The sequence below is a fragment of the Larimichthys crocea genome, chromosome XV (assembly GCF_000972845.2).
Source record: "Larimichthys crocea isolate SSNF chromosome XV, L_crocea_2.0, whole genome shotgun sequence".
Classification (NCBI taxonomy): Eukaryota; Metazoa; Chordata; class Actinopteri; family Sciaenidae; genus Larimichthys; species Larimichthys crocea.
In genome coordinates, this window is record NC_040025.1 from 4,612,845 (window position 1) to 4,627,401 (window position 14,557).

General features: G+C 40.1%; 1 protein-coding gene across 1 annotated transcript; it reads right to left on the reverse strand.

Moving 5' to 3' along the window:
* Positions 1-70: 70 nt before the first annotated feature.
* Positions 71-13,417, reverse strand: fam50a (family with sequence similarity 50 member A). Its single transcript, XM_019274975.2, has 13 exons — positions 13,148-13,417; positions 12,032-12,116; positions 11,751-11,850; positions 8,684-8,811; positions 7,135-7,211; positions 6,709-6,775; positions 6,461-6,522; positions 6,238-6,314; positions 5,413-5,467; positions 4,872-4,920; positions 4,678-4,748; positions 2,534-2,644; positions 71-362 (listed from the first exon to the last, which is right to left on the reverse strand). The coding sequence occupies exons 1-13, from the start codon at positions 13,256-13,258 to the stop codon at positions 354-356; spliced, it is 1,002 nt and encodes a 333-aa protein (XP_019130520.1). The 5' UTR covers positions 13,259-13,417; the 3' UTR covers positions 71-353.
* Between the last annotated feature and the right edge of the window lie 1,140 nt (positions 13,418-14,557).

Sequence of the window (14,557 nt, forward strand, 5' to 3'; positions counted from 1 at the left end):
CTGGAATGACTCATCTCAAGAGCATGTAAGCATCAACTGTGGTGCCAAAATAATCCAAGAGTCCAGAGAGTTATAGCCAGGTTCAATTTATTTAGCACAGACGATTCTACATGTTTAGAGCTATATACATACATATAATTGTGGGGCTGTTTTCACAGGAAACAATGCACTGGCAGAATACAGAAAAGCAGTATTTCGAATACCGAGTAAAACCATGTATCAACAGTTTATCAAGTCTTTCATCAGAAGCACTGATGAAATATGTGATAACAGTAAAATGAGATGAAATTAACAAAAAAGAAAAGAAAAAAGATTGCATTAAGGAATTCGAGTGGCTGGAAAAGACAGATGTTTCACCGGATCTGAAAGAGAAAGAAACAAAACACAAAGTTACTCCATGATCAAACGCATCGCTGTCAATCGAGTCATTGCTTTGAAATAAAATACGACGTCCCGGTTCATGATCCTCTGGAAATAATCTGAACTAATCTTTTGAAACAATCCTAAATGATTGCAGCTCTTTTGTTGTTCTTTGGATGTGGATCTGAATGGATCTATGGTACACCACAGCATGCCAACGCACAGAGAGAAAGGTTGGGAGCTCCAACAGGCCGGGGAAGGAGAATTATAAACATGAGTTGTAACATTCTGTGCATGCAGTTTTTCCACTTCTGGAAAATTTATGTCCACACTTCCAACACTCAGATATACTTAATGGCAACATGGACACATTTATGAGTTTACCATAAAACTTGTAAAAGTGTTCTTTTGAAAAGGAACTACAGTATGGGAAAGTATGCGACCGTAATTACAGTACAATCAAAGCTGACTTTAAAATAACAAGGCTGAATTATAGCACAGATCAGCCAAACATGATGTAAAGTAAACCTAGTGTGAAATGCATATGCAGCTTTAAAAAAAAAAAAAAAAAAAAGATTTATTGGAGTTCTGTCCTCTATTGCCCAACAGGCTGATATCGCCTACTGCACGCTATATTGTTATCCAGCCTCTACGGTACGGTCGAATGTCAAAATAATTACCTCCTATGTCCTTTTCTGAACTCTTCTCCTTGACCTTGATAGAAAACGTCATGAGGTCAAGGAAAGGTGTGAAGGAGAGTTCATAAGGAGTTAGGAAAGCTCAGAGAATCTGACTGCACTTACAGTAGACTGCATCATTATGAGATGGTGTTATTGATGTGTGGTGGAACTACAAAGTTCAGAAGATGGACTACAAAAAAGCATCTGAAACACTTCTACCTGTGTGTGTTTCATGCAGGATATACAGTATGAACATGAACAATATGACTTCATTATCAAGGTGTGTTCGTCACGTTATGAATGGTTCCTTACGCCTGCCCTCTTGTACACTCAGATATAAAAAAAATGATAGAAACTTATGGAAAAGATGGATAATAACCAACGGTGACTCCCATGATGATCTGCAGAGACGCTGGAAATCGTCACAGTTGGAGAAAGTTTGACTGTCACACTAGATGATGTACAATGTTCATGTTTTATATATTAATTTTAAGAGATGGGATAACTTATAGGTTATTAATAACATTTTAAGAAAGTTTTTCATGACAGCAGGCAAACTTAAACATATGCGCGTGTGAACGCAGCTCCACAGTTACACAACAGATCTAATGCAGAGAACTAATGCAGGAGGTGAAGAGCAAGGGGTTTATAGATGACGAGCATCTGTCTGTCTGTCTGTACTGATAAACCACAGACCTGTAGAGTAACATCAGACCTCGTGCTCAAAGTTTTTAGATTATGTCACCACGTCTGTCCAGATTCACACTCTCCCTGGTTCATCGGGACTAAAAGCTGACACCACGCGAACAGCGGGCCTCATCATTAGGCCCCGAGGTCTCCTGTGATACCGACTTATACTTCTCGACGTGTTTGTACTTGACTTTTTTTTAATTCTTCATTTTTGCACAAAACCTCCAATGCATATTCTTTTGTTCTGCGAAAACCTGACTGACATTAGTCACGGACCGCTTTGCTTAGAAAATATGTTATTTAGCATCCTTCCCTCTTGTACAATAATTTTTTTCTTCTCTCATCGAGTCCCTTTGATGCCATTTTAGTAATTATACTGCTGCCAAAATAAAAATAAATGTCTCTGCTATGGCTCTCTGTAGTGAAATTCATCTTGTGAATCCATACTTTTTTTTAAGAAGCATCTTCAGATGTCAAATTTTTAACTGGTTCGAATTGTGAGAATTATCAAGACAGGATTATATCGTAAACAACAACATGGCTGTTTCTCAACAAAAGCTACATCTCGAGTATCCTCAAGCTTTAAAGGCACACAGCGATTTCGGAGGTTAAATTCCAGAATGAATGAAGCTTGAAGGATGAAGCCACACACACACACACACACACACACACACACACACACACACAGGTGTTTCAGGTGGTCAGGTCAGGTGTTTTACTTTGCTTGAGAGCTCAGCTTTAAGAGGAGAGGAGTTTGGATCATTGAGGAGAAACCGAGTGATGCATGCACGCAACGCTCTCACCGTGTATTTGTCCCATTTCTTCTCGGGATCGTACGGCTCCCAGCGACTAGCGGGGAAGATGTGTTTGTTCTTCTCGTACCAGCTCCTCAGCACCACTTTACCTGCGTGAGACTTGAGGCAAGAGAACACAGCTGTGTTTACTTTGACATGGCTTTTAAACGTGGACACACAGTCCGTGTCAGACCATGTGGCGAACAAATCAAAACAAATTATCACTGGGTTTAGACTTTACTGGGAAGGAAGAGCATTAAATATTTTTGGACAGGCGCAAGAAATCACTTGAAGCATATCAAATCAGATCTAGGCCTACTGCTGCCTGTAGCCTTACAGATATGGAACTGTAACAAAAGGAAAAGAATGGAGTAATATTTCTGTGATTTTTTAAATGTTATGGGACACCTCGAGCTGACACTCAAGATAGAAATACGTAAACTGAGAAGTATGTGTCAGTTTTGGTACTTTATATAGTAAAGATACTTCAATACCACGTGTTTCCACTCACTAAACATTGAATAATATCTAAAGTTATTCAAAAACAGATCTGCAATCAGAACGGCGCCATCTGCAATCAATTAACTAGTGGACAATCTCCACTGATCTCTTCTCCTGTGCGGTTGTTTGACTAACACGCAGCAGAGAGAGAGAGGCTTTTCTGTTTTAGAACACTCTGTTTATTTTAAAAGTACAGACTGGTCCATACCACGATGGTTTGAATCAGTCATTCTGTGAGAAATACTTCAACTGGTTCACAATATGTGTTCATTCATCACTGTGTGCCTAGAACTATTAGAGTTATTACTGTTGTTGTAAGAGTATTGGATTAAAGTTTAAAATTCTGCATCGTGACAGCGCAGAGTGGCTTAACAGAAACAAAACATGCAAATCAGCGAAGCGACATGTTAAAATCTGTCTGTATAGCTGTGCTCACACCGCTACAGTGTTATGTAGGAACGGGTTGAAGCCTCCTGTGTCGAGTTCTAAACCTGTTTTTAATTGAGGAACATGTTAGATCTGTTAGATATGTTTTGGGCTTTCTGAACCTTTATTTGAAGCTGAAGAATGGCATGAAAGTGTGGAGAGAGAAAGGGGGAATGGGCTACATGGGTCAAACGGCCCCAGGTCAGAATTGAACCCTGGGCCGCTAGGACAAGGACTGAGTCTTTATACATAGGATGATCTATCAGACACCATCAGAGTAGTAAATGATCTGCAAGTAAAATAGAAAGAATTTCAGCTGCAGAGCTGCACCTGCAGTCATAATCAAAATCTGTAACTCTAGTTTAATCAGAATCAGAAATACTTTAATAATCCCATGGGGAAATTATTTTTGTTACAATGAATAACTACAATTAATGAATAAGGACAGCAGCAATCTATTTAGTAAGAAAATTAGACTGAAGAAATCCTGGATCAGCTGATCCTGAAATAACCAACTGAATGTAAATTAAATAGAAATATTATTCTAACATTTTTTTAACCTTTCAAAAATAAAATTTTAAAAAATACAGTACTATTGATACGTCTGCAGTTCTCTTGCCCACTTTTAACCTTTCTTGTGACCCCAACCCACCAATCAGAGGGAGCCAATCTCATAAAGCAACCTTATTTAAACTTGAGCCAATGAACTGTGAGGTGACTAATTAACTAGAGTGATTTGTCTGGGGTGAAGGTTTTTGGGACTGGGCGGGTTTAGTTTTGAGTTCACCGATTTGTGCACATACTGAGAAGGTTCTGTTACAGCTACTCGTTTTAAGGGTGCTGTTTTGATGTGTTTTTCGTTATTAGAAAATATATTAGATAGTGAGGTTTTTCGTTCTCGTTTGGTTTCATATAGATAGTATAGGCTCTGGTTTATAGTTCTTCTAGATATATTTAGTTGTTTCTTTAGCTTTTTACATTTTACCCCAGTTTGTTTAATTAATCCAAATTCCATTAAATAAATAAATTGGATTAGATCTTATGTTACTTTCTTTTAGCCCTTGAACTGGGTCGTAACAACTATCTTCATCTATATTTCTTCCAACACGGTGTGTGACACCAAAATGACATAAATAGCGTACTGACCGATGTGTAGATTGTTCTTGTAGCATCAACACAAACAAACTTTGAGAATCTCTCTTCAGCTGTAAAGAAATCCGCCTCACCTCATCTTTCTCCACAGTGGCGTCGTTCACCAGTCGAATATCATCGTGGACGTCAAAGCTGAAAAGTGGACCTGAAGAGGGGAAAAAAGGGAGTGAGAAGGCAGGAAACCGCTTCATATTGCTCCATATGTTGTACAGAAACTACTTGTGTGTGTTGTATGTTGATTGGCTGAGAACCGATGCTGTCCACTCACCAGATTTGCCTCTTGCTTTGGTCACGATGAAGTCATAAAAACTGTGGTGCTATAAGGAACAAATGAACAAAGTGTTGAGTGACAACTGTTGGTCAAATTAAAATAATACACTCTGACACTGATGACAGAAACTATGAAGTCTGCCAATGTGGTCAAACCCTTTTTGGAATCAACATGTTTGGACAAACAAGAACTCTGTCTTTATCCAGTTGTATCACTATTTTTTTTGACACACACAGTGCTTCTTCCCATCTGCTATAGTCGGGATTATTTATCATGACGAGCAGAAGGTGGTGCCAATATCAATCAGTATTGTTCGCTTTTGAAATTTTGAAAAATGTATAAACATTTCTGCAAAATGGACTTTTCTCCCTCCATCAATCACAGTTCATGGTTCATGACTTTAGGCACTGTTACCACTTAAATGGAAAACAAAATTGTTTAACGGTTCAAACACTGGAATGGAATAGCAGGCAGGCATAAATCAGGTGGTTAGTGAAGTGTAACCAAAAATGTGAAGCACCATTACCACAGTACTTACATGTGGGATTATCAGATCCTCCTTAATGTACATCAGCTGTTCGACTCCAGCAGACCTACACAGAGAGAAAAACAACAAATGTTTTTTTGAACGGTCCGTTCTCCTCCAGCTGATATTTATGATGTGGCAACTCCTGGTAATTTCAGAAATAACACGTTTTCATTGCAGTGATTAAACTTCGAGAAGGGAGACATAAAGTGTGTATGTCTATCTATCATGTTTTTTTCCACTGCATCTCAGGGTCCAAAGACAAAGACAGTAATGTTTCCAAGGATGTGAGTAATATTCTTAATCCATGTCATATGTAACTTAAATTTTGTCTGTGTAACACCTGGTGTAGCAGGTGATGTTTCCTCTCATGCATCATGTGTTCTGACTTTGTCTCCACGTGAGGAAAAAATACACGTTTGCCAGAACCTCATTCATCAAGGCGCATCGATGACCAATAATATCATGCGTGCGAATGCACATTCTCTGCACTGTGCAATGTAAACACTGTGAAACAAAACTGTACTGTTTATCTAGCGACTGTTGCAACACAAAATAAACTGAAAGATGTTGTGACAACTTAGCTGAGTTGTAATAACCACCTCATGTTTGGCACTTGATACGCTTTCTAATTACTGGATGTATTACTCAAACTGTTTACAATCCAGGAAGACCTTAAACGACCTGTGCACCAGCGTCCTGCCTTTACTGATGGGAGGAACATGGGAAAGAAGAAATCATGGGAGGAAGATGACCAGTCGTCATTATTGCTGTGCATATTCATTAATCGTGATTGTGTACACTTGGGTGAGACTCCTTTCAACTTCGATGTCTCACCTGAGCTCACTGAAGTCTTTTCTGAGGACCTCCAGAGCCCTCTGCAGAAAGTTCTGGATGGTATTTCCCTTCTTCATCTGCAGGTGGAAGACACACAAAGACACGATGAAAACATTGTGTTACTGTTTGACCAAACATACCATATTCATCCCCATGAATATCTCCTGTTATCGATCGAGTTTTCTTTCAGTGGATTTTTGTGTTGCAGCTCATCAGACTTTACCTTGACAGTCTTACGATGTCCAGAACCATCCCAGTAGCTGAATGTAATCTCAATCTCTTCACCTGAGGACAAAACAAATACGGCCATTGTTCTGGGATCGACAAGTAAGTGCGAGTGTGCGTGTGTGTTTTTAGAAGCTAAGACTTCTCTAAAGCCGAGCGTTTGCTTGTGCTCACAGTTAAAGATACGTGGATAAACTACTGAACTGATCTAATAACAAAGGATGTGTGTGTTTGTACAGGACTCACTTTTAATCTTCTCCTGTTTGAGCTCCCATTCCTGCCGGAGTTCCTCTCTGAGACGATTCTCCTCCTCCTGAACATGAGACCAAACCAACACAGTGTAAATTGCAGGTTTAAAGTGCAGCCGTGTTTCATTAACATAACATCGGAATTGGAACCATAACAAATGAGCAAATCATAAAAGTTTTATGGCTTTAACAGCCTTCTAACTATGTGAATGTTAATATCACAGCTTAAAAGGACAGCTTGCAGAGTATATTCTTGCCCTAGTTATGGTTTGCTTTGTGTGTTATTCTGCAGCTTTGCAGGTAGAATAGAGCCATAAATCCTTACACTCTTCACAGATGGATACGCAGTGTGATGACAACCAGTTAAACATACTTTACAGCCGGCTGTAAAATCTGCACACAGTAAAAGATCTGAGAGGCTCACCTCTCTGTCTCGATCAGGAAGGAAACTCGTGTCCACGTCTGGATTTTTCCCCAGTTTCTTCTTCTTAACCGGAGAGTCTGTGCGACAGAGTCAAACATCCTAATTAGTGTGTCACATCTTGTCTGGTCGATCGGAACAAAAAACAAAGTGTGCAAACGTTATGATTTGTCTGGGTGTTATGTTCTGGATGATTTCACGGCCAACAGATGATAGGTGCTGATAAGTGGATTTAGCTCTCGACTGAGTCGTGTTTCTAGTCTTAATGCTGAGTTAAGCTAACGGTCTCCTGGTTGTAGCCTGATATTTAGTGTGCAGATGTGAAAGTGCTCGAGCGTATAACTCAAAATGTCAAACTATGCAATTATGATGTAAGTAGTGCTTAAAATATTCATAGAGCCACAATTACAACGATTGACGTTGTAAGCAGGAAAAATGGGCAAGCTTCAGGATTTGAGCGACTTTGACAAGAACAAAGTCATTTGTCGTGTTTTCTGATTTGCTGTTGTGTTTAAGAATTTGTCATTGTATTTTCTGTTTTGTTGTTGTGTTTTCTGATTTGCCGTTGTGATTTGCCCTTCAGGGCCACTGTAGAAAAGCGGTGTAGCCAAGGTTCATTGATGTATGTGGGGAGCAAAGGCGGGACGATGTGACCCAACAGATGAGCTATGGCTCAAACTGCTGAAAAAGTTCACAGAACACAGTTTGTTTGTTGTTGAAAGCGCCAACAATGGGCACATGAGCAAAAGCTTGGAGCAATGGAAGAAGATCAGTTATGTTTAGACGGTCTGGTCCGTGGGCGACGCTTTCCTGGGAAACACATGGTACCAGGATGTACTATGGTAAGATGGCCAGTGTGATGTTTTGGCGGAAATTCTGCCGGGAAACCTTCAACCCTGCCAGTCACGTGGATGTTATCTGGCATGCACCACCTACCTAAGCACTAATGCAGACCATGTACACCCTTTCATGAGAACGATAATCCCTGATGGCAGTTGCCTCTTCCATCAGGATAACACGCCTGCCACATGGTTTGAAGAACACAACAATGAGCTCAACGTGTTGAAATTTCCCAGCTCTCAATCCAATCAAGCATCTGCGGGACAATTCGTGGAGGTCCCACCACACAACTGAAAGGACTTCAAGGATCTGCTGCTAAAATCTTTGTGCCAGATAGCCCAGCACATCTTCAGAGGTCTAGTCTAGAGTCCATGCATCCACGGGCCCGGGTCAAAATGTTTATTGGGCTGATCAGTGTATATAAAACGGGTCAAACTAAAGGGAACTCAGCAAAGCTGATGTTAAACTTCTAGATTCATATATAGATGTATTTGAGAAGCAACTTTCAAATGGACTCCCCAGCTTTAACCCCCACTTGACCCTGTTTGAATATTACATGGGGCTTACTGGGCAGTAAAGCAACAGCTTGGATCACACTGGCCAATTTAGTAGTGAATTAAACACAGACAAAATGAAAAAGGGTGGGAAACGTACGGTATTCAGATCAAACTGCTTAGTTTGTGCTTTTCCATTGTTAACATAAATTACTTACAGTCCTGCTCTTCCTCTTCATTTTCCTCCTCCTCCTCCTCTCCTTCGTCTTCAGGATTAAACGACAAACTAGCTATTTTTCTCTTCTGTTCCTCCTTTCTTTTCTTCTCTTTCTGCTTCTCAAGCTTGCTGGAAACAGAAAAGCATAAATAATGAAGCACCAAAATCAAAAGGTAGATAAGCAATAAGAATTCTGTACTTTTCCCCCCCCACCAGACTTAGATGTGTTTTCAATATGCAGTACCATTAAAATCTTCTGAGCAACACAGTGAGTGCAGCTAAGGACAACTTACACTTTGGAATTTGAGATGAATCTGCCTTTTATAAATCGGGATTTCAAACCCTGACATTAGTTATTAATTTTGAGGTAGTTTCCCTCCAGTCACATAATGGGTTGTTTACGCAAGAAGCAGAACTACGTGTACTTGGCGGTCTATGTTAGGGCTATTAAATTGAAATTTTGCACAGTGCTGCATATATAAAGTAAACAAAAAGCCCTGCACAATTACACTCAAATATTATTATTGATCTCATTCCAAAGCCACGAGCGTCAATTTATCAGTTTAGTTCATCAGAAGTGCTTCTTGGAGGGAAAAATATTTTTTCACTCAGACACAAGAGTGAGGTCCAACATTAATGTTGGCTGGTAAGGCCTGCTGGAGTTCCAGTTCATCCCAAAAAGTGTTGGATGGGGTGGAATTCAGGGCTCCATGGGTGTCAGTCGAGTTCTTTCACACCAAACTGGGAAAACTGTTTCCATATGGACCCGGCTTGGCGCATGGTCATACTCATGATTTGATTGCACTATTAGAATTTTAAATGTCTTAGTTTTGTAACTGTGGAGACTCAGCTAGACAGCTTCTTTGAATGTTTCATTTGATTATTTGTGGCCTGGTGCTTCACAAAAAAGCAATTTAAAAAATAAATAATTTAACATAAAAACATTTTGACTTTAGTTTAAGTGTCAAGGTTTAAGTGAAACCATCACGTAGTACCAAAATCTGAAGACCGGAAAATCGGCACCACCTACTGCTTCCCTAATCGTTGCAACTCTATTCAACACATAATGCTCTTCATTAGATATGATCGATGTGCTTATGATGATTCATTTGATTTTCTTAAACCTGGAGCTGGTACTTGAGAAAAGTCCAAAAAATAAAGAAAAAAAGCTGATTTTAGCTCAAGTGGCAGTGAAGTGAAGCCAACACCAAGTACAAAAAACTGTAGTTCCTCAAACAGCCACTTCAGGCTGGACACAGAATGAATCAATCTCCGTAAGAGCCCATATTAAAATGTTCAACTTCACATTAGGACTGGGCGATATGGCCTAAAAATAAAATCTCTGAACACATCCAAGGAAATCATTCAAATAAGCTTTGTTTCTATTTGACACAAAAAAATATGAAATTATGAATTTCCCTATTGGGCTTGAAGTGCAAACCTAATTTTCACCAATCTTCACTTAAAAATAAATAAAAGGTCCCTCTTGATTAAATAAGGACAAATTTCCCTATTGGGATTAATAAAGTGCAAATATAACTTTCCCCAAACATCACTTTTTGTAAAATAAAATGTGACTCTTGAAAAAATGTATTATGCTAAATAACAAAATCTAACAAAAACAAAGTTTTTAGTGTGTATAGTATGGACGGGGCAGGGCAACTTCAGCGAAATACTTGCAGCTTGGAAGCTCATATTTGGGGTCAATTGTATGGAGCATGTGTATGAAGCCAGGCTTCTCCACTGTGTGTATGGGCACCATGTCTTTGTTGTTAATGTTACCTGCGTTCTAGCTGTTTTTTTAAGGTTGTCGTTCTTCAGGTGCTGCTGCATTTAGTTGCCACTGACTTCCGACAAACTTTACAGCGGACAGTGGTTTGCTCGGTGTCATCTGCTGTAAAACCCAACCACTTCCATATCACTGAGGAGACGGAGCCGTTTTGGGGACGAAGTTTTCGTCACTCTTACTGTATCAGCATGTGCTGCCATCGCCCAGCCCTACTTCACAGCAGTAATAAACATGTAAACATGGTCGCTTTGATTGACAGGTGGGTAACATTGCGTGGCTTGTTTGAGCATCTAATATTCATTCAGCCCACCTCTGCTCCACATCTTTGCCCATTTTTTTTTTTTTTAAAGATTATTTTTTTGGTTTTTAATGATAGGACAGTTGAAGATAGACAGGAAGCAGGGGGCAGAGAGAGGGGGGAATGACATGCAGTAAAGGCCGTCCGATGCGGGATTTGAACCGGGGCCAGCTGCAGCGAGGACTGTGGCCTCTACACACGGGGCGGCCGCACAACCTACTACGCTACCGGCCGCCCCTATCTTTGCCCATTTTTTGATTATTGAGGAGCCGACGGAGGCAGGGCTGCCAAGATGGCAGCAGCCAGAGCCACCATACTGAGCTTCACAACGGCTCTTGAGAAACCTGTGGGTGACATCAAGGATACTACGTCCATGTTCTTTACAGTCTATGGTTTAGCCCAATTTGGGACCTCTCATCTAAAGCCACATTTTCACTGAATGAAATGGCAGCTCAACTCGACTTGCTTTTTTTTTAATTTTACCACTGTGGATAGCACTGGGTACACAACACTTTTGTTGCTAACACCTCTGTGAAGGTCCAACAATCTGAGTCGTTAAAGGCTTGTTGGAACACTGCAGACCACTAACGGATCGAAGTAATGTGAGTGTGTGGTTAAGCGAGGGGCAGAGGATGAATACGAGTGGAACAGAGGCATGAGAAGTTGTCAATCCGGCAATAAATGAACAGCTGGCCAGTGAGTAAAGGCTGCAGCTTCTCAAGACCAAAGTAAAAGTCCCCACGTATTGTTTCCCCAACCGCTGTAATAGTGCTGGAATAAAAGCCTGTCCACACTGCTTTGGATGCATAATTTATATATTGAAGAGATGATATGCAAGACTTGTGTTGTATTTTTTTGTTCTGTTGACATCTTTTGGTGTATTTTTGAATTACCGGGAGCAGCAATCAACAGTTTTCTAGAACAGCATCTGTCCGTCGCAGAGCCGTGTGCTCTATATGAGCATGAACCAACAATACTCACAGCTGGAGTTCCTTGGACTGCTCTTTCTTGGCCAGCTGTTTCTCTCTCTCCTTCACCAGCGCTTCCTGCTTGGCCTTCATGTCATTCAGTGTCACCAGACCTGAACAAAACAAACAATGATCCAAAAATGTCATCACGCATTATCGGTTCACAAGCCACCGCACAGTGATGCAGAATGACTTTTTACATTTCATGTCAGCTCAGTCAGATGCTTATTGTACGTTACATGTCACACCGAGTATTTCTTATTCACAGTGCAGCGTTACAGCAAAGATACTCACCGACTGTGCTGGACTTCAGCTCTGCCTCCACAGCGTCATAGTGAGCTGAGAACTTCTTATCAATGTTGGACTTGACCATGTTGTCCTGAGAGCAGACAGAGAGCAGTCAGGCAGGTGTGTATCAGAAAGCATTCTGAGTTTAGGACACTCTGCTGTAAAATAAGTGTTATAGACTATAGTCATTCTCCTACGGAAGCCCTAAAAGGCCACACATACATACATTTTATTCCACCTGTTTTCTCGTGATAATGAGATTATTTTCCTCCGTTTTCCTGCGACAACGAGATAATTAATTCGAGATCTCGAGAAAACAAAACGATAGTCTAATGTGTCAAATCAAGTGCGCCCATATTATAGAATGTATGGCAAATGTATGTAGTCCATGATACGGAGCGAGCAAACCTATTACGCCACTGTAAAATCCCTTTGATCCATAATTTCTGACAAAGGTTGATACACTTGATCTCAGGACCATCCTGACTGTCCACTCACTCAGTATAAAGCATATTTACTGTATCATTTTTGAGCAATTCATCCTCAAAGTTCATTATTTTGAATTGAAAAAGGGCATTATGTGCAATATTTACTCTACTGTAATATCAGTTTGATCCATAATTTCTGACAAAGGTTGATACACTTTGGCTAATCCTCACTCCAGTCCTGAGATCAAGTGTACAAACCTTTGTCAGGAATTATGGAAATTAATCAAGTGCGCCCGTATTACAGAATGTATGGCAAATGCATGCCATACATGGCAAATGCATGCCATACATGGCAAATGCATGCCATACATGGCAAATGCATGCCATACATTCTGTAATACGGGCGCACTTGATTTATTACACTAGACTATCGTTTTGTTTTCTCGAGATCTCGAATTAATTATCTCGTTATTACGGGAAAACGGGTGGAATAAAATGTATGTATGGCCTTTTAGGGCTTCCGTATCCTCCTTCACAAGGCTCACATGTCTCAAAACACTAACGGCGACCCCTTCACTGACCCTGCAGGGCTCCAGCTACATACTACAACAATGGATTATTACATACTACAACAATTATTATCGCTAAAGGACACAGGGGCTGAACGAGCTTCGTTATAAAAACATGTTTTAACCTCAGCTATCTTCTGCTTGAGTTGCTCCAGCTGTTCTCTCTCTTTCTCTCGTTTCTTCATCAGCTGCATGGCTCTGCCGGCCTCGCTGGCAGCTCCTTTGTACTGCGCCATGTTGCTGTTGCCTCTTTTTTACTTCTCGGCTCTTCTTAAAGATGAAATTTAAGACGCTAATAACAGTTAAATTGTGAAATTAATCGGAGGTTTTTTTCCACAGAGCTCTGACGGTGAGCAGACCACAACAAGAAAGATGGCGTCGACCGAGTGCATGCTGGGTAGTTAGTCGATGCCTATGATGCGTTCGCGTACTCCAGGAAACCTCGGATTATTTTTTTTAAATCCAAACTTTATTGAAAGAACAAACAAACAAACAAACAGTCATACTAGTTCACATTGTACTAGTAGTGATGGGAATTTCGGCTCTTTTTGGAGAGCCGGTTCTTTCAGCTCTGCATACTATAAGGAGCCGGCTCTTTCGGCTCCAAAACGGCTCCTCACATTTTATTAATTGGTTTAATTAATTAATTATTATTGCTGTTATTATTATTTTATATTTTATATTTTATTTTTTTTCGACATGTAAAGCCTTTGGTCAGTGCATGCAGGTTGTAAAATGTGCTATATACAGTCGTCCTCGCATAACGCGGTTCACTTTTCGCTGTTTCGCAGATTTTTTTAGTGTAATTTTGCATGCTTTTTTTTTTACAGCGTACTATACAGTATGAATATGCATTGTGTTCTGCGTCCTAAATTGGCTAAGGGAGAACCGCACATATGTTCTCCGTCCTGATTAACTAAGGGAGTATTGTACAAAATGCGTGTAAAAAAGTGTATAAAAGTGTGTGGTTAGGGGTTTTACGGCCTTTTTTAAATTAATTTAATTAATTTATCACCCAAAATAATGCAATAATGTAATAAATAATGTCTCTTGTCTCCCTCCTGTCGTGGATGCTGCTATACATCTTGACCAATTACGTGCAGCTTTCACACAAAAAAAGTGGAGAAAAAAATGTTTTTTTCCCCGCTAGTTTTTTTTTTCCTCCACTTTTTTAATTGAAAGCCGAATATGATTGGTCAAGATGTGTGAGAACAGGCATGGCACAAGGGAGAGTGTCAGGGGGAGGAGACAGTGAGGCACAGAAGGGAAGAAAAAAAAAATGGCTCCCTAAATCGTTCACTTTAAAGAGCCGGCTCTTAGAACCGGATCGTTCGCGACCGACACATCACTACATTGTACAGTAGTAACATAGTTACATGATAGCATAGTAAGGATCAAAATGGAAAAGCATAAAAACAGAACAGCAAAAATAAAACTTGTAATCTTGCATATAAATAAAGTTCTAGTTATAACTGTTGTGACAGGTTATTGGTTGAAAATATCTGCATAAACATTCATTATAGATAGACCTAGAT